We start from the raw sequence: 27,500 nt of genomic DNA, 5'->3' as shown, positions 1-27,500 counted from the left end.
AGACTCAGCTAGAGAGCTTGCTTAAGCCTCGATAGTTGTCAAGTCTGGAAAAAATTGCGCTTGTATTGCTCCCAAAACACTCACTGCTATGTAGGGATGAAACAATATAAAATTTGTAGTTCCCGATGTTTTAATTTCTTTTTTTTTTATAAGCGTCAACTGAGGTGGGCTCAAAAGATCAATTAGAACGTAATTTGGTGTTTGTGTCTGCCGTTTACCAGCTCACTACCCTAGTACTGTGTTTCACTTTTTGGCCATAAAATGGACCAGATTGGCAGTAGGTGCTAAAAAACATAAAAAAATAAAAAATGGCATAGGTCTTAGTAGTAGTATTCTTGGTGTTTAGGAGCTCTTTATGGATGTAGAGAACATTTTTGGTGTGATGAACACACAAAAACAGACAAAACCGAATGCACTAAATAACCAGGAAACTGGTATACAGTACAGCCATTTTGGTTGTCAGCTCAATAAAATGAATGTTAAAAGATGCTTTGGAATTGGCGAGGTTGAACTGAAATTTATATTGGAACTGATCTGACCTCAGAAATATTAGTCAATAAATCTCAGTTTCATTTTCCCTCATGGCAAAGGTACTGGGAAAGATGCCAATATTTCCTGCACAGTGTCCCTCCAGCCATTCGTCGTTAACTAGAAAGAAAACAGAAGCACAAACTTAGAAATGAAAGATAGAAAACTATGTTAATAGTTTTTTTGTTAAATGGCCTTTCTGAACTTCAGTTTGTTGACGAAGAACTTGACTGCTCTAAGGCCTACTTTATGTCTGTTGACCCCATCAAACATTATTTTGACAAATTCGTTCAGCATTGTGTTTTCTCTGGGTGAATGTTGCAACAAAAATGCTCCCAATTATTTCAGAAAAGCTCATAACAGTGTGAATGATGAGGATGCAAACTCCATGAGTTGTTCTTTTTCTTGTGTCCAAAATACTTTTGTCCATGAAATGTTGCAAGAACGATGTTGACTTGCTGTATCCTACCTTCACACAGGATGTCAATGGTATCCCCTTCACTGAACTCCAAATCCTCTGGACCCTGAGCAGAATAATCATATAGCGCCACCATTTGGTAGAGGATGGTGTGGTTGAGCAGAGAATCTTCTGCCTGAATAAGAATAGTGCAGAGGCAGTTAAGATTAACATTCCTGCTCAGTAAATATTTATTAGTACATTTAATTAATTGTTTAAGGTTTCTGAAAAATTTGGCAGCCGACCAGTATATCTAAATTCCGTTAGAAGACATCACTGTTGTACATGTTAGAATAAAAGTACATAAGTTATCCCATATTTACTCTTTTACTTCGTAATACTTTATAGTATTGCAAAGCATTTATTCAGCGGTATCACCTTGTTTGAATCGTGTAAGTTGAATGTGTCTGTGAAAAGAGCCGAGCCCCCGCAAGAAGGAGCATGACTGCAAAACAGGAACTGTGCCCTTATCACAAGATAGCGGCTGAAACATTTTGCGATTGAACTGTTGAATTTTGTTGAAACTTTCAGTGCTGAAGAAAAACACTGCATTATTATACGATACGATACGATACGATATGCTTTTATTTTCCCCGTGGGGAACTTTTTCCTGGACTCCGTCCAGCTGCAGTTTACAGTAAAGAGAAAATAACAGAATAGAAAGAGATAAAATTAAAATTAAATAAATAAGAAGTGCAGCAATAAGTAGAAGACTTCCCAGAAGTCTTCACAGGAGTATACGTGTGTAGAGAAGTACATTGCACACACCCATATACACACTTCTATATATATATATATATACATACACATGAGTATGTACACAACATTGCACCATATATCTTATTGCACTGAGTTAATGTCGGTTGTTAAGCAGTTTGATGGATGTCGGCAGGAATGAGTTTTTGTAGCGGTTCAGCCTGGTTCTGGGGGCCCTGAATCTCCTGCCGGAAGGCAGTAGCTGGAACTCATGATGCAGAATGTGAGTCGGGTCATTAACAATTTTCTGTGCCAGCCCGGTGACGGACCGCTCATAAAGCATCTGTAGGGAAGGATGATTCCTGACCCCCATGATCTTCATGGCAGTCCGCACCAGACCAGCAATCTGTGACCTTGACTGCACAGTCAGGTTGCCGTACCAGGCCGCAATGCCGTATCTGATGATACTTTCCAATGCAGCCCGGTAGAACAACAGCATGATCCTCTGCTCCACTCCATAGACCCTAAGTCTGCGTAAGAAATAGAGACGCTGTTGGAGTTTGGAGCAGAGACTTCCAACATCAACAACTTCCAACTTCTCCAGCTGAGTGTGTTGTCGATGTGGACCCCCAGATACCTGTATGAACCCACCTGGCTGATGTGATTGTTTTTAATGACGACTGGCCTGTGGTCACCAACAGTTTTTGGATCAAATATCACCTCCTCTGTCTTCCCCACATTGAGCACAAGATGATTCTGGTCACACCACTGGACAAATTTCTCTATTTCTGAGAAATAGTCCAGTGGGCTACCGCCGGCCTGCAGCAAGCTGACGATAGCTGTGTCATCAGAGAACTTAATGATAAAGTTCTCTGGGTGTGATGTTACACAATCATTTGTGTACAACGTGAAGAGGACCGGGGAGCTGACGCAGCCCTGTGGGGCGCCTGTGCTTATCAATCTGGGTTCCGAGAGGGAGCTGTTGACCTTGACTTGCTGTGTGCGCTGTGTCAGGAAGGAGTGATACCACCTCGAGATGTACGGGTTATTATCTGTGCAATAACTCATATCCGTGATGGTTTTCACGTTGCTGCTGTGTGGTCTCCCAAACTTTAGAGCAGCAACAGCTGTGTAATTAAGGACCACTCTAAAAGAAATAAAAAGAGAGGGCTCGGAGCGGTACGAGATTGCACATCGCTGTCCATTCTCCTTGCAAGCAAGATTCTAAGGCTACGTTCACACTGCAGGTCTTAATGCTCAATTCAGATTTTTGGGTGAAATCGGATTTTTTTAAATAAGCTTTCACATTACCTATTCATTGCAACTTCAGTCTGCTGTGTGGACGTAATGCGTCCCCAAAGTGACCCGCATGCACAGAAGACGTCACTCACAACGCCGTGTTTGCGGAAGTAAATACGTATGGTCCAGCATGTCAGGGCCACGGACTTTTACAAGTCTGTCGTCGGGGCTCATATTTTTATCATCTCATATATACAGAGGAGTGATGCAGGAGGAGGTAGAAATAATAATTTGTGAGAATGAGGCTAGCCTGTTCGAGTGCCTCATCTCACGGAGTCCTCTCCTCCCCCCCCACCCCCTAACGATAACGTCATGTCGTTGCCGCACGTAATAAATGAGCCGTCTGCGTGGCTAAATTACTAATATCACCACCACAAATGTCATCTTTATACTTCATTTTACAAGTGGGATTAAATTAGAGTCAAATATAAAGTCACAACTGTTACTCGAAACAACTTTGCCGATTCACGTACGTCTCCTGAGCAGTGTGAACCTTGCGGATGCGTCAAACATAAATCAAGCTTAATACCCCCACCCGCGCGGAGCGCATATTGGACTTTTGATGACGCCAAGGTCGGATACATGCGACCTGGCCGTTTAGACTGCGGTCACATTGCAAAGATTCGGATACGCATCCGATCTAGGACCACATATGAAAGTGACCCAGGTCGGATTTGAAAAAATCAACAATAACAATAAAACATTGATTGGGGAGGGGAAATGCATGAAGTCAATAAAATGTTTGGCTAAAATGATCTCAGATGGTTTAAATTGGAAAGCAACACCAGAGGAATGTTGAAGAAAACTGAAGACTAGCCATTCAAATGGATCAAGGAATTTCCTTTTTTTCCCATCTAAGAAACTCGGGGCACTAATTAGCAAACCACCAGCCTTCCTGTTCTGTCTCCCTCTGTTGTCATTGTTATTTTTCGTGCTTCTCGGACGGGTTGTGACTTGGGTGGTTTTACATACTCGGCTAACAAATCTTATTGTGATTCTGATCAAAATACTTGAAGAGATGAAATTGCTTCATACTGAAGTGGAATTGCCCTTTCAACAAGACAACAACCCAAAGACAACAGTACAAACCAACAAAACTAAGGTTAAAGTGGCTACCCCAATCCTGGCTACCTTAATCCAAGAAATGTAAGGGTTGAAATAAAACAAAAAAAAGCTCTTTCCGAGGCAAACAACAAATGCAGAGGAAATGTTGTCAATAACAAATCAGTTCATTTTTCTTCATGTTCTGATTTACAATGTGATGTGTGCCTTGAAAAGAAACTTTACAAGGATTTTGAGATCTACTCAAAGTTTTTCAGCATAATGCTCTCATTTTGAACCCAATTGTATGCTTGGGTCTTTATTACAAATATTGGGCATATCCTAACAAGGGAGTGTGTTCGTAGAATTACGCGGCCAAGACTCAAGCTAGAATAGGAAAAGAACAATCAAGGACAAATAGACAAATGACAGCACAAGGGAAGTGAAAACGAGCTTTTGAAATTTGTATTGTTTTTACCCTGCTCATGTTAAACATTTCTGTGGTAATTTGATATTGGGCCTAAATTATGAAGCACAACCATTTGTTCCCCAAAACCAAGGAACATTTTGAACATCTGCCAATCACACCTGTTATGTAGTTATGTTAATTTATGTTAATGCAGTTGTATTGAAATCCTCACCTGGCACCACACAGTCGTTCTGCCGCCCTCTGAGACCTCTTGTATGGTCCTGCCTGCCTCTAATTCCCATTCAAGAGGTACCAGTAGCCGAGAGCCATGTTTCCTCTGTCTAATGAGAGAGAGAGAGAGAGAGAGAGAGAGAGAGAGAGAGAGATTAAAGGATTGGGTGTGACAGAAAATGAAGGTAAAATGTCTCGAAAAACTTGAGGTAGGTTATTTTGCTTTCTGATATTGTAGGACTGTCTCAATAGACAAAACAGTTTACTTAAAGAAGTTATGTGTTTAAACTAAAACAAATGTTGAAAATAATTTAAGCTAATTTTAGGACAATTCAAGGCACAGGTGTCAAACTTAAGTCCTGCCAGATCCAGCACACCACATCACTTTGTGTGGCCCGTGTCACGTGTCGACTTCAAGTTTGTTGCTAAATTCCAAAATTGCTAACTGTCTTCACTTTTAATCATGTTGAGGGGGCGGCACGGTGGCTGACTGGTTAGCACGTCCGCCTCCCAGTGTAGAGGACGTGAGATCAAGTCCGGGCTTCGGCCTTCCTGGGTGGAGCTTGCATGTTCTCCCCGTGCTTGTGTGGGTTTTCTCCGGGTACTCCGGTTTCCTCCCACATTCCAAAGACATGCATGGAAGGTTAATTGAACACTCCAAATTCTCCATAGGCGTGAATGGTTGTTCGTTTCTGTGTGCCCTGCGATTGACTGACAACCAGTTCAGGGTGTACCCCGCCTACTGCCCGAAGCCAGCTGGGATAAGCTCCAGTGCCCCCGCGACCCTTGTGAGAATAAGCGGTTAAGAAAATGGATGGATGAATAATGCATCGGATTTATATAACGCTTTTCTATGGAGCCACAACACTGACAATAAAATTTGGTATTTAAAAAAAATTGTCAATGTGGAAAAAGCTGCATTGACATTGATAAAAGTATTGGCATTGTAAAAGGTTGTATTGAAAAATACAGACATTTAAAAAACACTATTTTCTTTAAGCATATTTTTTTGTATTATGATGTCTTTTTCAATGCCTAATGCAGATTTTTATAAATAGAAAATGACTAATTTAATAATTCTTGTTTGTAATAATAGAGACCGGGATAGTTGTAACACTTTTAGCTTGACCAATCAGAAATAAGATAATCAATTACAGTGTATGCCCACTTGCAATTTAAGCTTACTGGTGAAGATTCATGCTTCTGGGTTGCAAACTGTTATGGAGCCCCAAAAAAAATTTCAGCCAAAAATGTACATCCCAAATGTTTTTGCAGACTGTGTTGTAGATACAATCGTTTGACTTACATAAGATCATTTAGTAGTTTTTCTAGTTTAATTTGGTGTGTTGCATTAGCACTAGCTTTGAAGCTAAATGTTAAAAATGGTTAGCTTGTTAATGAATGCCAGGCATGGGCAGAGTTGTAACTCTTTTTAAAAAGTGTTACAACCTTCCCCTTATGGCGAAATTTTGTACTGGTCACCTTTTTACAGCATACCTATGCAAACAAACAAACAAAGTTCCAAACAAAAGCCCCTAGCCTGATAACAAAGAAGATGCTGACTCCTTAGACAATGAAAATGTCTGTATTGTGTGTTTAGAACATTTTGATAACTTACAGCCAAAGGAAGTGTGGAACAAATGTCAGCATTGTACATTTTGGGCCCCAAGAAGCATGCACCCCAGACATGAAGAACTATATATATATATATCACAACTTCCTTTCTAATTAAAAATAGGCCCCTACTGTTGTGTATTATGCCATAGGCAGATTGCTTTCTGATTTTTCACTTAAAAACACAAGGTTAAAAAGTGTTTTGTTTACTGCTCAGCAGTTAGACTGTTCAAATGCTTATCCTGTTCATCCTTATCCAAATAGGGGCACCACATATCAAAATTTTAGATCTCTAGCACGAAGAGCCAATTAGTTTGACAACCCTGAAAACTGGAAAGTTACCTGAGGCGCAGAGAAGATGCTGGCTGATCCAATTGTTGAGCAATTTCTTCCTTTAGTTCGTGGTATGATGCATTTGAAGGTACTGAGACCGCCACAGTGTACGTGTAGTGAACTTTTATGAGCACAGAGTCCGTTTCTGCTTCTGGGACTGAGGTGACTTCCTGGGAAAACGGATTTAAAAAAGAAAAAAACACCAGCCAATGGTATATACTATAAATAATGCCACCAAATCTCAGTCACATTGTAGGCATTAAACAAGTGTGCAATTTAATTTCAATATTCATATTGGTTTGGGCTCTAACAAAAAATTAAGTCTAAAATGTTATGTAATATTGTTTGATAAGTTTGTGAACATAAACAAAAAAAACTTATTAAACACATTTATTTGTTTAATAATGAGGTTTTATGATTATGACTATTTTTAGATTTAGAATCCAAGAAGTGTTGAATTTCAGCTTGAAAGTAGCACTAAGAAATTTTTCAACCTTAAATGAAAACTCTTCTGATGAAACATCGACTTAAAACTAGTTGAATGGTGCCTTTGCCATGGCCTGACGGGGTCTGTATCATTTTTACTGGCGCTAAGCAGCTTTGAGGAGGATGGTAGGAACACTGTCACACAAAAAAACTACAAATGTGCTGACTGCTTTATAGCATATGTCACTTCCCCCCTTTCCCTATTCGTTACGAAAACAGAAGTCAATTTGAATGTCAACGAGGTTTACAAATGTTTGGCATTTACAGTTGTGTTTGAAAGTTTACATACCCTTTGGGTATGTAAATTTATGAGCGCAACTTTTAACGTACAAAAGCAAAACGTAAAGTATGTGCTGTGCTGTATTGGTCACACACACTGTTTTTGCATGTTACTATTAACTGTAGTGTAATATTAGCTGTAAAATGTTAATTTAAAAAAACGTTAGATGCCTATAATGCTTACTTTTCTATCTAGGCTAAAAATAAGAATAATTTCATAGAAAGGTCTTTTTTCCCCTTTCTTAGAAATCCTTCTTTTGCAGTGTACTACAGTAGAAGTACTGCGGTAGTTTTTTCAGCTTGTCACATTTGGGGTCGTGACAAGGCGTCTGTCTTTTTCATCGAAAGGCATCGTCTGCATTCACTAACTGCCCTCATTTGATTTATTTTTTGTATTTTCCTCAACCTTATTTATCCAGGTTAGGCAACTGATACTGGTTATAACTTACCTGACTGCTGGTTGAATTTGTTGTATACTTGGAAAGCTCTGCGGCTGGCACTTGAGTATGCGTAACAATTGAGTAGGATGGGGGCGGTGTGTCTGAAGAAATTTGTCCTCCTGCCAAATGCAATAAACAGCTACAGTGTAAGCGTTCCTTACGATTATAGTTGATGATGATATTCACATTCACCATACAACCAATTGACTGAAAGGGTAAATCGACCTCCAAAAATTCTTTACAGCAATAATATGTTCTATGCAGCCCCACTAGTCTAAACACGGTATTCTGATAAATATTGTGTTTGTGGAATATGAGTTAAGCAGCAATATCCATCCATTTTTATTCGTCTTGGTTGGCGTCCATTTTGTTACTTACTGTTCACTAAATGGCATCATAGCTACTGATTGGGCTCAGGTAATGACCAATCACAGATCGTCTGTTTTCTGAAGCTGAGCCCTGAGCAATTGTGAATTGGGGCTGCATAGAACATATTGATAAAGAAATATTTTGGGTTGACTTCCCCTCGGAGGCAATTTAGAGTGGACAGGACAGTTATGCGAAAATGTGAGTTACAATTTCATCAAAAATTTTACAAGCAGATTAATGCATCTGTTGCATTTTTAACACCTCTAAAGCTTCGCTTTGTAAAAATTTGCCCAAAAATATCTTTACAATAGCCTTTTTATTTGACAATTTATTTATTTACATCTTCTAATTAGTAGATTAACACATTAGCTGTTCACAATGGAAACTTCTGCAAGCCTCTGGCCATAGATTTCGGACAGGATTCGGGTTTGAAAAAATACACGGACTGAGCACCAACTGAAGCAGGTTCACGTCCATCAATCGGGGTGAGAGCACAGGTGTTCCTTTCCATCATTATTATTATTAGTAGTATTTCTATGAGGCTTGGCGTCATAAAGTATTTGCCGAAAGAAGCAAGAAGGTTTTTAAAGTGATGCACTAAAGCAAGGCCTACTGCTTACACTGATGTACATGTTCTTTAATCTGTAATCTGTACATAAATGTAGGATTACAATATACGCAAAACACATATACAGGTAGTCCCTTAGCAAAGCTAAAGTGAAGTAATTTTGATATCCTTTCTTTTGCAGATCCAAAAACTCAAGATCGAGGTGCAAAATAGTGCAAATAATCATGAATAATAAGTGTGATATTATAAATAATTACTACATTTCTGACCTTGTAAAATCCTCGTCATGGCTGACATCAGCCGTAACAGATTCACTTCTGGTTTTCGAGCGCAGGCTTACTGTGTAGCTGCTGTCAAATTTATTTCTATATACTTATTAATTGTAATACTTATTTGCTGTATAGTTGGTTGTACTGTGCCATCGTGCAGTTCAAAGCAGATATCTGTAAAAAGTATCATCCACACCTAAGCACATGTTCTGGTCTTTTGCAACTCCGCCTTTACATCAGTTCCAAGATTAGCATTATATTCTCCATCCTACATCTTCTACATAAAAAAAAAAGAGCTAGTACAAGATGAAACACATTTTACCCCAGTTTGGAGTTGCTGAGCGAGACCAGTTCTGTGGACGAGAGGGTGGCTTTAGACCTGGAGGGTGGGGAATCCCAGTAGCAAGTGTCTGAAAGATGAGTAACGCAAAGCATTATTTACGGTATTATTTATTTAGGTATATTTTGTCCAACTGAGATCTGTTTCTACCAACAAGTGATCTGTGACCCACAATGACCTTGAATATATGTCTTTTTGCTGCTCTTGGGGCCACACTTTTGGATCAAAGCAGGAAGTGTTCACCTTCCAAGGGCTGCCATAAACACTATCAGCACTCTTTCAAAGGTTGATGAATTACCACCAAATGGTGATGGCAACACATTTTCTCCCTCCCGAGGCATAGGTGTGTTTGCACTGTTGGCTGCACATGGTAACATAATTTCTATGCATACATAATTATTGTGTATTTGCTCCCTCTCCCAGTTGCTTTCTATCTGTAGAATAGAGGTAGCAACTAAGTGCCTGCCTAATTCTTCTATCAATCATATGTAACAACTGTTGTGTTAATTTTGTTTTGTGACAATCGCTGACTTGTGACAGCAATGTTTTTTGCTCCCGCTTCCAAGCTGTAACACTTTTGATATACAGTTTTGCATTTTTGTTTGCCACTGAGTTTCAGACTCTGCTAACTTGCTATTCTGTTTCTTTTTTATCACTGATTTAGGGCACTTAAATGTTCTCTTTTACTAACCCCAATTTCAACTTTCAACTTTTGTAAAATGTCAACAAAAACAGAATACAAATTTTTACAAATGCTTTTTCAACCTATATTCAATTGAAAACTGATACACTGACAGACCATATCCAACCTGGTCGAACCCTGAAAGACCTCAGTGGCCTGTTCAAGCCCGGCTTTACCACTTAAACACATAAGGGCAGAGACTTCCGGTGACGTCATGAAGCAAGAAGCAGCATACAGTAAATGCTGAGGTCCGCCGGACGAGATCATAAAAAGCAGTAACAACGATCTTCGCCGACCATATTCGACTAAGAAGTATACGATGCATTCGTCTACGAGACATAGAGGATCTAGCAAACAAGAGGCTTCAAAAGAAAAAGACGATAAACAGCGGAGACCGCCGAGTCCAGCTAGCATTAGCTCGACTGCCACTAGCAAGGCTAACATCGAAAGCCAGCCGGAACAAGTGGGGCCGCTAATGGAGGAGATGAGGAAACTCCGAAAAGAAAACCAAGAAGGCCACAGTCAAACTAAAATGTCCCTGGAAAGGCTGGAACAAGTAATGGCGGAAGAGAGGATTAACGCTTTGGAGGAAAGGACGAGCATGATTGAGGACGCAAGAAACCGCCAACAGAGGGCTCTTCGGTAAATACTTCACCGCGACATTGAACTCTCAGCTGCATGTGACGACCTCCAAAATAAAATGAGACGAAATAGTATCAGGATCTTTCAGATATCTGCAGGAAGAGTGGGGAGAGATAGGGCTGGGTTCGTGAAAGATCTACTACACAAAGTGCTGAAAAAAAAACACGAGTTGGAGGTCCAGATTGAGAGGGCACACCGCTCACTCCAACCTAAACCTAAAGATCCAGCAGCACCTCCCATCATAGTGAGATTTTTGAATGCAAGGGTTAAAGATGCGGTTGCAATGCAAGCATGGAGCCAGGAACAAGCTTTTTTTCAAGACAAGATAATCTTTTTTCAACAAGATTACTTTCCGGAGCTTTAAAAGAGACGCGCAAAGGTTTGTGAAGTCATCAAGGAACTCAAGAAGAAAGATGTACAAGCAAACTGCTTGTATCCAGCAAGGCTGAAACTCAAGTTAAGCACAGGAGAGAAGATCTTCGACACAACAGCAACGTTGAAGGACCTGTGCGTCGAGATGCGTGGTGGAGAGTGGGACAGGATTGAGGAGGAGTTGATGGAAGGATGGTGGAGCAACACAAAGAAGAAGAAGAATTGAGCGATGTCATGTAGCTTTGGTTAAGTCCGGATGGATATTGGTTGTGAATGCAGCTTTTGATGTTATTTTATTTTTTCCTTTCCTTGCTATGAGTGGTTGGAAGTTCAAATTATTTTTGTTAAAGTTTTTTGCTTTATTTTTAGATTCCCCATGACATATTTTGTTGATTATAGATTTTTCAAATGCGTACAAAGTGGTGGCAAAATATTGCCTTTCAAATATATGTTCCTCTACATGCAGATACACATTTTGACACAATTTGGAAATGATGACACTCCTTAACACTGTTAGTTATAATGTAAAAGGAATAAACAACCCAATAAAAAGCAAGAAGATCTTAAGCGAGTTTAAGTCAATGCAATGTGCTGTGGCTTTGATACAAGAAACTAATTTGTCTGAACCAGATCACAAAGTTAAAAAGGGAATGGGTGGACCAAGTTTACAGTGCATCATATGCAAGGAAGAAGAAAAGAGGAGTGGCTATCCTTTTTAACAAATCTGTATAGTATAATAATGAAAAAATATTTCAAGATACAGAGGGCTGGTACGTGATGGTGGTGGGAACGATTGCAGGACAGAAAATAACTATCCCTAATATATATGCACCAAATGAAGATTGCCCACAATTTATCAAAAAAATTGGAGCCCTTCTGGCAGAGGAGGGAGATGGTATCATCGTTATTGGGGGAGATTTCAATTGCACATTAAATAATAAATTAGATAGATTACCCACAACGATGAAGCCGCAATCTAGAATGTCAAAAACTTTGTTTAATATTATGAGAGAGTTGGGTTTGGTGGATATCTGGCGGCATTTCCACCTAAGAGAGAAAGATTTGACATTCATGTCACAAGTACATGGAAGCTATTCAAGAATAGACTACTTTCTAATTTCAAAACCCCACATATAAAGGGTAAAAAGCAATACAATAGGATCAATAACAATTTCAGATCATAGCCCAGTTACTATGGAATTTAACTTGAGAGCTGATAGCACTTTTAAATAGTGGAGACTTAATGTTTCTTTACTAACAGATGTTTATATAAAACAAGAAATTCAATCAGCCCTGGCTGAATATATTGCCCTAAATGACAATGATACTGTTTCTCCTTCAGTGTTATGGGATGCATAAAAGGCTATGATGAGGGGGAAGATTATATCTCTGGGATCTCGACTCAAGAAGCAAAGGCTAGCTAAATAACTTGAATTAGAGAATGAAATTGAAGAATTGGAGAAGGAACATAAAATAAATATCAATGAGGAGATACTCAAAAAGCTGAAAGAGGCGAGGCTGAAGTTAGATGAGATTTTGACATATAAAGCAGAAGGGGCCCTGAGGTTCTTGAGTAGAAAATATTACGAAATGGGAAATAAGGCAAATAGATTGCTGGCCTTCCAACTTCGTAAGGCACAATCCAATCGGATAGTTCCTAAAATTAGACACCCAGAAACTAATCAGATTGAGTCACACCCTAAAGAAATATCACAAGCTTTTGCAGAATATTATGAACAATTGTATAAAGGTGAGGCTCGAGAATCTAAGAAAGATTACATAAACAGATTTTTAAAACCTCTGAAAATGACTAGATTGACAGAGGAGAAAGCAACAGAATTAGTAGAACCAATTAGAAAAGGGGAAATTAAGGATGCAATAGCAACATGAAAAAATTATAAAACCCCGGGAATAGATAATTTCGGAGCAGAATACAAAAAAGTTTTGGAGAGTGAATTCACACCCTTGTTGTGTAAAGTGTACAATTATGTTTTGAAGTCAGGAAATCCTCCATATTCATGATCAGAAGCAATTATCACGGTCCTACATAAAGAGGGGAAGGACCCCTAGCAATGTAAATTTACTGTGTGTGGATTATAAAATATTAACATCAATCATAGCGGCTAGAATACAAAAACACATAAGGAAGTTAATCAAACCGGACCAAACAGGATTTATTTCAGGGCGCCAAGGAACCAATAATATAAGAAGAGTCTTAAATATACAATCAGTAGCAACACGAGATATACAGTCCTCAATGCTTCTTAGCCTCGATGCTGAGAAAGCATTCGATAGGGTAGATCGACAATTTCTTAGACATACAATATTAGAAATGGGTTTTTGGAGAAGAATTTGCCAAGTGGATTGATGTGCTATATAAAGACCCAAAATCGAAAGTAAAGGTTAATGCTCAGATTTTTTCAATATAGAAAGAGGTGTGAGACAGGGGGATTCGTTATCACCTATCCTTTTTGCAATCAGCATTGAACCCTTGGCAGAGGCTATGCGCCAAAAAGATGAGATACAGGGGATAACCGATGAGGAGGGAACAGTCCATAAGGTAAAACTTTTTGCAGACGACATTTTAATTTTCATTAAGAATCCACTGACATCTGTACCGGCAATTATGCAGTGTTTGGATGAATACGGAGTAATTTTGGGATATAAAATTAATCAAAATACATCCAAAGCGATGATGCTTTAAAGAAATTGGCCAGTACAATTAAGTACAGACTTTTGATTTCGCTGATCCAAACAGGGTTTTCGTTATTTGGGGATAGTTCTTACTCACCGTGCAAAAGAATTGTTTAAGGCTAACTATGTTAAATTAACAACACAAATAAGGAATGACTTGACACAATGGGAGGTCCTCCCTTTGTCTTTGTTTGGCAGATTAGCAACAGTAAAAATTAATATACCTCCAGACTCCTCCTCTTATTTCAAGCTTCACCCATGAGTTCCAGTCTCCTTTTTTAAGACACAGAATAATTTAATTTCTAAATTTATGTGGCAAAACAAAAGACCTAGAATATGACTCAAAATCTTGACCATGGCAAAAGATTATGGAGGGGTAGGCTTACCTGACCTAAAACATCGGGCTGCCCAACTGACTGTAATAGTGTCTTGGATTACCAGAGATGAAGAACAGGGTGGTTTAAAATAGAACAAAGTACAACGAAGGGGATTGCATTGGCGGTACTACCTTTTATGGGTATCAAAGCAGTCAATAGGCTTAAAATTGAGATTGAGTGGGTTAAACACACTCTTAAAGTGTGGGAAACAGTTAAGAAAAAACTAGGGATGCCAGAAACAATCTCAAGATGCATGCTGATCTCGGGCAGCCCGAAATTCCCCCCGTCATTGTGGGATGGGAGATTTCGTAAATGGGCCAATAGGGGCCTTACCATAATCAATCAAATGTTTGATGGGACAATGGTCAGATCATTTGAACAACTTAAACAACAATTTAGGCTTGAACTTAACGATTTATACAGATACCTTCGAATAAGACACTATCTTATGAGCCATAAAGAGAGAGATTAAGTAGAAGCCCAAAGTAGAGGAATATTTCATTTCTGTGGCACAGTCAGGTAGTCCAAATAAGAAACATCTCTCTCATTTATATAAAAGGATATGTTATGACACTTCATTAAATACACTAGATATCAAGGAAAAGTGGGAAATGGAACTGAATACTATAATTCAAGACAAGATATGGGAAGAGTTGTGTAGGGACAGTCACAAAGTCACAAAGGATTGAGAAGTCAATTATGGAATTAATTTGATTGGAAATTAAAAATGAGGTATTTTAATACTCTTGAGATTTCTATGTTTGTAAAGGCACCCTTAACTGATAGGTGCTGGAGGAATTGTGGGGGGATTGGTGATTACCTACATATCTTTTGGGACTGTCCTATAATTGAAGGATTTTAGAGAATTGTTAAAGTAGAAATGGAAAAAATTGTAAAAGTAAATGTTCCGTTAGATCCGGTGGTGTACGTACTTGGAGAAGTGACAAAGGGTCAATATGATTCAAGACAAAGATATATTTTACGGATTCTGTTATTGATTGCTAAGAAAATGATAACGGTGAATTGGAGGACTATTTCTGCACCAAATATAGCACAGTGGAGACAAGAGACTGAGGCAGGTTTACACCATGGAACAAATGACTGCGAGACTGCAAATGAAAATGGATCTTTTTACTCATGGATGGAAAGATGTGGTGTCTTATCTGGACTCTCTTTAGAATGGGTTGTAAAAGCAGAATGATGTGTCTTGGAATATTTAACTCTGATGTTTGAATTGTTGTTACAATGTACGCATTTTATTTTTTCTCTCAAACACAGTTTTATTCTTTTGATTAAGGGGCTTGTTTTGTTGTTTGTTATCGGTTAAGCGTAATGTTGTGTTTATTGTGAAAATGGAAAATAAAAAGTTATTTAAAAAAAAAACATAAGGGCATATTCTCCCGTATGCTTAATGTTGGTCACGTAAGTAACGTAACGTGTGTAATGCTTATATCATACAATGTTAACTTCCTTACGCTAGTATCTTGCTATATCGTCAATATTCTATTTCAATCTTTGGTCTACACGTAATTGCTTGCAAGCTTTGTGGTCAAAAGGCAATATAAATTAAATAAACTTTAAAAATATTACTGACTTGTGCCCGTGCGCATGCTCAGAGGTGGGTAGAGTAGCCAAAAATTGTACTTAAGTAAGAGTAGCGTTACTTCAAAATAATATTACGCAAGTAAAAGTAGTCATAAAAAAAATCACGTACAAGTAAAAAAGTATTTGCTGAAAAGAATGCTCAAGTACTGAGCTTGAACGTGAAGTGATTTTTATTTATTTATTTGAAATCATTAAAAAAATATATAATAAAAAAGTCTCTTCTCCGTGACTTGTGTTCTAACTTCTGCCATGGTGCTAGAGCAGGCGCAGTGTCCTCTTTTTTTTCTTTTTTGCTCGTTAGATCTTAACGACCCACTTACAAGTTTTGTAAAATTGTTTAATTGACGCTAATATGGGAAGATGACGCTCCCTCCAAAAGCGAACAGTGCCGCGCGGGGGAGGGGGGACAGGGATTAGGGGGTTGAATGGCTCTTTGAACGGCTCTCCCCCTCCCCCCTCTCACATTGAAGAGCCGTCCAAAAGACTCGACTCGATTCACATGACTAGTGTCCTCGGAAATGCTCCCACACAGTCCCTCAAGCGAGCGCTTACGTGAAAATACGCTAAATCTAATGTATGAATGGGGCGGAGGGCAGCGACTCTAATGTAGCCCAATGTAGCGGAGTAAGAGTAGCGCTTTTTTTTTCACACTACATCTACTCAAGTAAAAGCAAAAAGTATTGTGTGGCAAAACTACTTTTAGAAGTACATTTTTTCCAAAGAGTTACTCAAGTAAAAGTAACGGAGTAAATGTAACTCGTTACTACCCACCTCTGCGCATGCTCAGTAGCGCTAGGGAGCTCAATTCGACAGAACACCGGCTACCTCGTTTTCAACTGATAGAACTGGTCCAAATATACATTCAGTCATGAGCACATTACTCTGATGAATACTTTTATTGTATTTAATTCAAACCCAAAAACGTGTAAATAGCGTGTTTTAATACTTTGTCCTTCACTCCTAAAAATATTTATACGTTTGTTTGTTTTTATGCAAGAGCAAACAGAAGGATGTGATGCAGCATCTGGCATGAATAGGTGGCTTAAAGCAATGGTAGTTATTACAAAAAACGGCCAGCAGGTGGCAGCAGAGTATAAGAGATTAGCCAGGGCCATGCTGCGATTGGTCATTTAAATTCTCATTGTACTGTACTTAGAAGATTCCTTGTGGAATGATAATGGATGAATGGAAGGAATCTACCCAGGGTCATTAGTGATTACAAATTATTTTGTTGATCATTGATATACTGCCATTAAAATGCCCAACTGAACACCTGACAGTGGAACATAAACAAATTAATTACACTTTCAGTTTTGCCTTTGGTCATCTTGATATCTGCCGGCTTTAGCAGAGACATTGGCACAAGTCCTCTCTGAAAACAAAAGATTTAAAATCAGCAACTGAAGCGCCTTAACTTCGTATTTTATTCATTATACTTATTATACTATTTTTGTCTGGGTCTCTCTTACCTGTCCATCATATATGACTGTTGCAAACCCATCCTTGTCCTGATCTTCATATAAAAATACCTTGGCACCTCCTGGCACTGTCAAGTGGCCCGGGCCTCGAGCCATGTAAGGGACCGTCATACACATGTAGCGAGACGCCCTGTCAAGCAGTGACAAAACTTTGCATTATAATGTCTTCAAGTAACATTTGACTTCAATATGCAACGAGTTTACAAAAGTTCTATGACACTTTGGTTTTCAAATTATTGTGGGAATGTTGAAGCATTCCCACATATGTCGTGATTTTTATTCTCCACAGTTTTTTGCCGTGTAACACCTCCCAAATAATACTTCGTCTGATTCCACATTACTCAAAGTATTCGCACAATCTAACGTAAATATCAACGTTTCCAAATTAATTTTCAATAGGACAGACATTTAAAATTTTCAGCATCAGATGACACTTTTGAAAATAAATATACGCCATTAGCCACCACGGAAAACATGGGTTCAAACCCCGCTTGGAGCACATTTTAGTACATTCGATGGTCCGATATAAACTGACTATCAGATCAGGAAATGGATTATAATTACTCTGAAATGATCAAATGCCACTTCAGACATATTGACGGTCAGGTTTTCTTTTTATTCATTTGTCATTTAACTACAATTAAAAATAATAATTTTCACATGATTTATCTTTCAATTTACTTCATAAGCACATGGGGTTCAAATCTTTCAGCTTTTCAGTATTCCCACGAAATTTCTGCAGCAATTGCACTTTGTCTAGTATTATGTTTGACATTTTTTTATTGTTTTGTCATGCATACAGTAATACGCCCAGCCAGCATGGAATTATAAAACGCCAATGAAAATAACCCGGCACCAGGATCAAAAACAGCAACAAAAGCAACAAAAGACTTTTGTCAAGAACAGTCTGTCCAGTCTTCTTTTCCAGGCTTTAGTTATAAAATTTGCTATTACAAAACATCAAAAATAAAAATTCATTTGATCTTTTCTCCATCTGGCCAGTAGAACATTCATGCATCCATTTTACAAACCACTTATATCAATGTTATATTGTTCGACGTCATTAAACATACACTCCCTTAGATCATCATAAAGTAAAAAGAAAATGAACTTCACTTTCCACGTCATTCAAATCTCACATTTCACATATTGTATCATCTTCGGGTAAATTAGTAAATTGACCAGTTTCAATAGCTAGAGGGAGCATACCAGACCTTAGCTGAGCAACCAACGATCTTTGATTTCTGGATAGTTGATATAAAACATAGTTCAGGAATAGCAGGTTTACGTCCGTCGAACGGGTTGAGTACAGACTGTCCTTCTCATTCTGTGTATTTGGCGTCATAAAGCATTCATCAAAAATGCGGAAGCACTCGGCCAAAGGTGGGCATCGTCATCGACGGGAATTGATGATTGACGAAAGTGCCCACCTCTGGTAATAATAGAGAATATATCATAAATATCTTAAATTCACCCACCACTATGCCCAACTAAGAGGTGTGCCCCCAAACCTGTGTCCATGAAAAATATAGTACTCACTGAGCAGCGTCTGAGTTGGGCTGATAATAACCGGGTTTCTGTTGAGAAGACATGATAACAGCCAGTGGTTAGACTGGATGAATCCGAAAACGACAACAAAATGTAACGAGCAACTTCACCATTACCTGTAACCTGAGCGGTTCAAATCCACCAAAATCATCATTGGGAATCATGGAGGAAATCACCTTCAGACAGCAAATAAAACAAATGTTGGTATATCTTTGATATATTATTTCGTTTTCATTCAGTTATGACACTTCCCACTGTGATGATGATATTTGGTTGCTTTGACAGAAAGAAACAATAAATCAATGTTTTTCATCATATGTAGCAAATATGCCCATCAATCACAACAGTTCATGTTAAATCTGACTGTAAATCGTACACAGTGACACTTTTTTTTTGTTTAAAAATAATTTCCCCTATAAAAATGTCTTGGCTAGTTTTGAACTTTGGTATACTGTAATTCCTACAAATCCATTAATTTAACCTCATCTGGAGCTGATTTTTCATGTGAACAAAAGTACAAGTTCACTATTACGTTTGTCCACACACTTTTCCAGATTTGGGTTTTATCTGTGGAGACAAGATATAACAAACAAGAAATGCAGAGAGTTGAAGATGGATGAAAAACAATTTGTGAGGCTGAAAATCTGTCAGAGCCATAGCTCAGACTTCCAGAAATAGAACAATTGGGAATGACCTGAAGAAGAAGGAAACAGAACTGAGTAACAAATGTCAAAGATTAAAATAATAATAAAATAAACAGCAATAGTTGATAGAGATATTGTGCCAAATTTAAAAATACCCCCAAATTGCTGATTGTATGTTTAGTGCATTACAATTGCTCCCCCCCCCCTTATTTGTAGTATTATCATTAGTTTGAATGTTAATTTTGTCTTATGTTGCAATGTATTAGTGTGTGTAATAAATAATTAAAAAAGAGAGGAAGTGGGGGAAAAAATCACTAAATGATACCGAACATACAAGGTCATCTGTGCTGTCGTGTCTTGAACATGCATGACTTCTTCAAGTCACTTTCCAGACTTAAACCCTATAGCGCATGTATTTCGCCTTCTAAAGGGGAGACTGAAAAGAGTAACCCCCAAACAAACATCAACCGAAAGAGCATGCAGTGAAAGTCTGTAAATGTATCATATTAAGTTTTGTGATGTCACAGGCGCGCAGTTATTGCAAGCAATGAAATCTTCTTGTAGGAATCCAACCCCACTCCAGAAGCACACCAACTCAGGCTGATTCCACATTCCTAGAGCCAAATTCTTTAGCCAGGGACATGGAAACTCACATAATTTGCACCAGATCTCCTTGGCCTATGGAAAGTGGGACTCATATTGCCTCTTTGGGCTGTGCCTGGGGCCCCATTGGTGCCATTCGCCTCTTCCCGACTGAACTCAAGCCTGAGTGACTTATGTCCGGGCTCGGGTAATTTAGATTGAACGGTATTCTGCATCATATAAGCTCAATGAAGCGTACTTTGTCTGGTCTCTCATCTTGGACCATGTTTGCCCTGAGTGACCCTTACACAGACTTAAGACCCCGACAATTTATCTTCACGCATCATTGGGACACACAAAACCCTCCACCACAATAGGCTGATGACTTAGGAAAGGCCTCAAGTCTCTCTGCTCCGATATTTTTCCTTCTTAACATAGTCTGCACTTAACATTTTAAGTTGTATATCAGATCCAAATGTAAACATTGTACCTGGACATAAAAGCATGAATGTTCATTTCAAACCCAGATGTCAGTCTACAGCAAAAAATTAATCAATTGACCTAAATGTTTCAAAACCTTTGGAGGAGAGGAGTAATGATTTCTGAGTAGTATTTTTTTTTTTTTGCATACCTTTGCCTTTCCTAAGAAGTCTCTTTGCTTGAGTTGCTCCACATCCTTTTTCCTGGGACGAAACACCACACCCTCAGGTACCATGAGAGGCGCAAGGATTTCCTTTATCTGTTATTAAAAATAAATAAACATCCTTACTTACTAAAATGGATGACTTCTGCTTTTTAGTTAGCAAATAATTAATATTAGGATGAAGAAACAGTAGTAGTAGTTGCATGTAATATGTAAGTGATAGTTGTAGTGGCCTTTATTTACAAACTGTATGTATGATCTGAACACATGATTTAGTTTTGAACACAGGATAACTGGTTTTGAAGAGACCGTTTAATTGGGATAGAAAAGTCAGGGAATTTTTTGGAATGCAGTTTTAATTTTTGATTTTGTTTTTAAGGGTTTAAGAAAATGGTTGTGAGTTTCAGGAATTTGCCATTGTGAAAAACTGCAATCAGTTCACTGTGCTTTCACATTTGCAATTTTGCTTGAAAATTAATAACACTCACCAGGACGCAGTCCAAAGCCATCTCTAAATTCCCCCCTTGACTTTGTGACATGAGAATATCTCTGGCCTGCTCCCACTGGTCCATTCGGCAGTACACAGCTGCTGCATTATGCATCACCTGGGAGAGATTTCAAGATTAGGCTGGTGCCTTCCCATGCTAAACTTTTAGAAACTGGAACAATAATTCATTGATTCCAAAGTGTCTTATTAACACTTCTTCTCTTCTATAGGTTGGTATTTACAATTTCAAACTTTTTTTGAAGTGTTCATTCACACTTTGGTTTTCTGTGATTTGCAACAAGAATGCAAACTTGACCGTGGTGCATTTCACATGATGAATTCCATCCTAATGTACGCACAATGTGTGGTCACACAGTCCTTTTCCTCAGGCAGTCTAAGTCCACTTTTTTAAGAAACCAGTGTGGGGATGATAAACTACGCAGAGAAATTAAATGTGCCTTAATCGAATAAAAAACAGCTCAAAAAGTCAGATTATGCTGTAGTCAGTTATAGAATTATAACTGGTCCATCAAAAAACAAACAAATATATAAATCACATGGAACCTTTGGTTAGACCTCCTTGACAGCTTTATAACATGTTTCTCAAAGGTGAGAGATTTCCTCACATCTGAGATAACTTGTGAATTTCTTTCTTGTGAACTTTTGTGAAGTGAGCATAAATTTAAGAACATCATGCATTAAGATCTGAATTTGGAAAAAAATACTTGTGAGAATTGTTTGTGCAGGCCAGTATCTCACCTGCCAGTTGTAGAGCTTAAAACGCAGCCCAAGTTGTCTATAGTCGATGACCGTATTGCCTCGCAAGTGTTTCTGTGCCCACACACAGTCAGACAAAGCATCGTCCAACCTCCAGAAGAAAAGAGAATAGATTCATGAACCAATAAAACACGGACAAAACTGTACCGCTTCCGTTACCAGTTTGCATTTGTTTATTGAAAATTCTCCTGGACATTACAAGGATTGCGAGGGGAGAGGGTGAAAAAATCAATCAATGACAAGTCTAAGACAACAAAGAGCAACAATAGTGGGCAGGTTTTGAAATTTATCTACTATACAGTATATGTACAGTATATGAGTGGACAAATAGGACATCCAAAAGTACACAGTAGCAGCAGCCGTAGATACAAAACAATGCAAACACACCACAGCTAGTAATCAGAAAGAAAGGAAAAAACAAGGGATAAATAGTAAAACAATAAAAAGAAAAGCCAAACAGGGGGATCAAAATTCCCTAAATTTGTCTTTTTTGTAAAACAGCCACGGAAGGGGTAAGAATAGTCACATCATCTAATGATAAAAATTATTTAATGATATAAATCAGTTGGCAACACTGTCAAGAGTATTAAGGTATACAGGATTTTTATTGTATTTTTTGCAAGCTATTTAAGCATTCTTGGACTGAGTGGCAAGTCTATAGTCAAACCCTGCTTTTTATATGAAATTTATAGGGGAGAGTGGGGTAAATAGTGCCAATTTTTATTTAAAGTGTCTTTTACGCAAGGGGATTACATGAATAACCTGGCAATAGCCAGATTGATAATTGTGATTCACTCAAGGGAGTTCTCCACAATGTCAATCTGGGACTGCTCCACAGTGATTTGCTCGGGAAAGGCGGGTCATACTGTACAATACTTATAGCTGATTGGACGCAACTTGTGCACGTTTGTTTTGACCAATCACGGCAACGGATGAAAATGTCGTTTTTGTCTCCATCCATTCATTTTCTTAACCGCTTACTCCTCACAAGGGTCACGTGAGTGCTGGAGCCTATCTCAGCTGGCTTTGGGCAGTAGGCGGGGTAACACCCTGAACTGATTGCAGCCAGTCGCAGGTCTTTGGTCTCATCTTAGGGAAAAAACATCTTTACCTTATCTCATCTTTACCAGATAAAAATGCATCGTCACTGCTCTTTCCAACTCCTCAAGAGGAGTTGAAACCCTGTCTGTCTTCCTTTTGTATCTGGTGGCATGATGAATTTGGGTCAAAAATTAAGAATGACACATACGTTCAGTGATCAAATGTAAGAATACAATTTACAACAACAATAAAATACAATAAAGTAATATAGAGTAAATAATCACAATTTAGCCAATTGGCACAACTTAACCCAGATCCATTGGCACAAATTACCCCAAGCCCACCATTTTGGAGAAAAAAAAATGCATCCCCCAGCTGTTTTGAGCCAGCATTCTGCTAACCATATAGACTCATGATGTAGCTTACTAAAGCACTAAAAACATGTGTGAAGTGTTTTCAAGGTTGTCTATAATTGTTGAAACACAGCCATAAAAAAAACATAATAATATAAATTTTACTTTGGAGGGCAACACATGTTTTTTTAACTTATATGTGCTTACCTCTCAAGCCCTTTTTTACCGGATGAGCGAAATGGATGTCTCTTCAAAAATATGTGGTCATGACCAACTTCTTCTATGGTTTTCTAAATAACAGGATGTGGAACTACTTGCCCCTTGGCACAAATCACCCCACTCGCCCCTACAGGTATATGTGAGACTAGGGAGAATATTGAAGTATTCCTTAATTCACAATACAAGATTTAATTTTACCTATACACTGAGTGAAGTGTTAAATATTGATGCGTTAATCATGAAATAAACAACATGACAATTGCCTATTGAGAAAAATAAAATGAACTGTCAAAACCCACACACATGTATTTAATCACTCAACCCAACAAAGTGGATATACACTCTTTGTAGTTAGTACCTGTTAAGCTGCATCATTACTGCGGCTCTCTGGAAGAATGCAACTGAAAGACGTGGATCCTTTACAATTGTGAGATCTAAAGCCTAAACAGACAGAACAGGACGAGTAATTTTTAAATTCCTGCACTCTGCAGGTCAATCCATCAAACAGTAAATTCCAGACGTTTGTGAGATGAATACGCTTTGAATACTTCGTAAAATGTGAAAACTGACACATATTTTACTGTAACATATGTGTACTGATGATGTTCACAAAATTACAAAATATTGATATGCTTGTACTGCTCCCTATATGTAGTTTACAGGTCATGAAGGAGTTGTGAGAAGAAAACATATCAATCAACCTTTCATTTATAAAGCGCTTTTCATACAAAGGTTGTAACTCAAAGTGCTATACAGATTAAAATCCCCCCTAAATAAATTTTGAGTAAATTTTATTTGCACAGTATTTGTCTATTAAAAAAAGTCATTCAAGGGTTGAGGTACAAACCCACAACTTTCAGGTTGAGAAACAACCACTCTACCACCTGAGCCATGCCGCTCCTACTGTAAGTATGTACATCAATGGTGTCAAATGTAATACTTGGAATACTTGTACTACCAAAAGAAGACCCGTTTCTGGGGTCTCTTTTTGGAGACACCAGCGTAGGAGTGGCATAAGCTAAGGTTGGAGAGTGGCTGTTTTCCAACCCTTGAATGACTCCTTAAAACCCCATGGCGTTATTTGTCCATTTTCTGGCTTTTTTATGTTTTTCTGTTTTTCATCAAAGAAAAAGCATTTGAAAAAAATACACTAGGGACCTGATATTTTACCAGGATTGTTTAAAAATGTAGAAGTTCAAATTGGCGCCATGCTGTAATTTATAATTATTACCAAACAGAGAGAGATTCACACGAAATTGTTGTAATAATGCCCGATTTTGGCTCATTGGCTCCCATCACAGTTTTTGATATGCTGTAAACCTGATGTGTTTTAATGCATTTTCCGTGATTACTGATGCAATCGCTTCTTTGACGAGTCATAAACATGAAAATAGAGGAATTTGTGTGTTGAGAGTGTTAACACAAAAATCCACTGGGTGGCGCCAAAGGCTAATAAATGAATACAATATGCATGCATAAAAAAATAATATTGTTATGACTTATGGACTTGTTTGAGCCTCTAACTATGTCATATGAAATATTCAAATTATTATTTTATTTTATATATATATACAGCATAGTTAGTCTTGCTATTAGCATAATACTGCTATTGTTGTCCATAGGGGGCATTAAAAAAATAAATAAAAATAAAAACTATATATGTGTAGATAGGTCCGATGCCACTGAACATTTTGAGTGGTTGAAAGTGAAAAAAATATTCATAAATGACTAAGTTATCTCACTTCAAAGGAAATGCCTGATTTTGGCAAAATTACAAGAAATTTGTGCTATTCAGAAAACTGCCATTGTGAAAAACTGGGCATGCATAAAAAAATTCTATTGTTATGACTTATGACCTTGTTTGAGCCTCTAACTATGTCATATGAAATATTCAAATTAGTCTTTTATTTTATATATATATACAGCATAGTTAGTCTTGCTATTAGCATAATACCGCTATTATTGTCCATAGGGGGCATTAAAAAAATAAAAATAAAAATAAAAACTATATATGTATAGATAGGTCTGATGCCACTGAACATTTTGAGCGGTTGAAAGTGCAAAAAATATTCATAAATGACTAAGTTATCTCACTTCAAAGGAAATGCCTGATTTTGGCAAAATTACAAGAGTTTTGTGCTCTTCAGAAAAATGCCATTGTGAAAAACTGGGCATGCATAAAAAAAATTATATTGTTATGACTTATGACCTTGTTTGAGCCTCTAACTATGTCATATGAAATATTCAAATGAGTCTTTTATTTTATATATATATATACAGCATAGTTAGTCTTGCTATTAGCATAATACTGCTATTATTGTCCATAGGGGGCATTGAAAAAAACATTTTTTTTTAACTATATATGTATAGATAGGTCTGATGCCAGTGAACATTTTGAGCAGTTGAAAGTGAAAAAAAGTTATCACACTTCAAAAGGAAATGCCAGATTTGGCAAAAATTACAAGAATTTAATCAAACTATAATAACGGCCAGGGGTTAAAAATATATATATATAATAATAATGCTATGCATGTAACATTTACTCAAAAACTCTCTTTGTAAAATTTACTTAAAAAAAAAAAACTTTACTTGTTTTTTTTTCAAGCAACCATCACTTCAAATGTTTTTCAGAATACACCACATTTGTCAGGAGCAATGGACCAAAATTCCTGCCAATGATAGTAATAATGAGAAACTTGTGGAAGGATGTATCGATTTGACGCAGGTAAAAATAATGGTAACAAATATGAAATGCATGTAAACTACTGACTTTGAAGAAAGTAATGAAAAAATTCCCCTACACCCCTAAAAGAAAAAAAAAATCTTCACTCATGATTATGGCATTTAGCAAATCTAAATAATTGTGGCAATCCTAATTGACCTATAAGAGGCAAAGTTTAGTATGGCTTCATATCAGCCTGTGAGATGTCTGGTTTCAACTCTAAATCCAGTATAACAGCTACTCTGTACATGCAGTATGTCTGCTAATCAGGTTTCATCTTCTAAGACCTTGTATATCAAAACATGCAATTCACCTTAAGGGCAGAATCCAGCTGTCCCAGACACATGTGCACTGATGCAGCATTGAAGAGAGTACGAGATGTAGGTTCAGTGATCTGATCCAGTTTTTCCAGCGCTCCTTGCCAGTCCTTGTTATCCACTGCATGCACTGACTCATTCCACAATTGAAGTAACTCTGTATAAAGCATTCTGACTGTTGAGGGCAAAAAAAGAGAGCGATCAATTAACATTCAATCTTTATATCCTATAACTGATATACTGGAGTGAAGGGGACTGGCGTAGCAAAATTAAGTGAGCATTTATGTATTTAATGGATCAAATCTTTTTTGTCATTAAACAGGATATCGTCTTTTGCCTTAGTCTATTTTATGTAATTGACAATGTAGATGTAAGCTAAAGCCCTCATCATTTCAGTGTAGTGACTTGTGTAGTTTTAAAGCATTAGAAAGAAAAATACAATTTTATGATTTTTTTGATATACTGTTATTTTACAATAGTGACTAAATGGTCCGCCGCTGAAACAGAGAAAACATTTAAAACAATTAATATTACTGTTTAAAATTATAAATAATTATGATTAATAGCGTAACTTTGTATTTGTCTGTCAGGAAAGGCACGTATCCAAATTTGAAGACAAGCTTGGGTGTCTTAAGTTATTTTTTTACGCTTTGGGTTCAACAAGATTGTCTCTGCGGGCACCAGGTTGCTCCCAGTGACCACACGAGTAGCTCTCAAGCCTGTTCTAAAAATAGCTTGAGGGCTACACATCATGATTTCTTAGGAATGATGTAGAAATTTGAAAGTGCAAAGCAGTATTGCATAATGACATTTATGTATCTGTAAGTTTGGACACCTTTATGTTCGAACATGGTGTTTGTTATGCACAATCTGTGGTGAACACAGAAGTCCAGTAACAGAACAGCACCTGGGTTCTGAGTGGAGGGGTCATTCCTCCCAATCACGCCCTTCCAGATCT

The 27,500-nt window shown here is 37.8% G+C and overlaps 1 protein-coding gene across 6 annotated transcripts in view; it reads right to left on the bottom strand.

Annotated features, from left to right (window-relative positions):
• The window catches only part of dpp7 (dipeptidyl-peptidase 7), a 56,861-nt gene that overhangs the window by 435 nt on the left and 28,926 nt on the right, over window positions 1-27,500 (bottom strand). For 3 of the 6 annotated variants that reach the window (XM_077561678.1, XM_077561676.1, XM_077561677.1), the window contains 15 exons: window positions 26,539-26,717; window positions 23,862-23,944; window positions 21,873-21,981; window positions 21,115-21,231; window positions 20,615-20,722; window positions 18,874-18,933; window positions 18,749-18,786; window positions 17,201-17,339; window positions 17,035-17,103; window positions 9,342-9,429; window positions 7,823-7,932; window positions 6,618-6,778; window positions 4,663-4,771; window positions 998-1,121; window positions 1-648 (listed from right to left, as the gene is read on the bottom strand). The exon at window positions 1-648 is cut by the window's left edge and continues 435 nt beyond it. In XM_077561678.1, the coding sequence (XP_077417804.1) occupies window positions 554-648; window positions 998-1,121; window positions 4,663-4,771; window positions 6,618-6,778; window positions 7,823-7,932; window positions 9,342-9,429; window positions 17,035-17,103; window positions 17,201-17,339; window positions 18,749-18,786; window positions 18,874-18,933; window positions 20,615-20,722; window positions 21,115-21,231; window positions 21,873-21,981; window positions 23,862-23,944; window positions 26,539-26,712 (1,584 nt within the window). In that variant the 5' untranslated portion in view covers window positions 26,713-26,717 and the 3' untranslated portion in view covers window positions 1-553. Of the gene's footprint in view, window positions 649-997; window positions 1,122-4,662; window positions 4,772-6,617; window positions 6,779-7,822; window positions 7,933-9,341; window positions 9,430-17,034; window positions 17,104-17,200; window positions 17,340-18,748; window positions 18,787-18,873; window positions 18,934-20,614; window positions 20,723-21,114; window positions 21,232-21,872; window positions 21,982-23,861; window positions 23,945-26,538; window positions 26,718-27,449 lie in introns of those variants that run through there. The other 3 variants (XM_077561679.1, XR_013293471.1, XM_077561682.1) reach the window with 3 other exon arrangements.

The sequence above is a fragment of the Vanacampus margaritifer genome, chromosome 3, assembly GCF_051991255.1.
Source record: "Vanacampus margaritifer isolate UIUO_Vmar chromosome 3, RoL_Vmar_1.0, whole genome shotgun sequence".
NCBI lineage: Eukaryota > Metazoa > Chordata > Actinopteri > Syngnathiformes > Syngnathidae > Vanacampus > Vanacampus margaritifer.
Note: the sequence above shows the minus strand (reverse complement) of the source record. Positions and strands in the feature narration are given on the sequence as shown.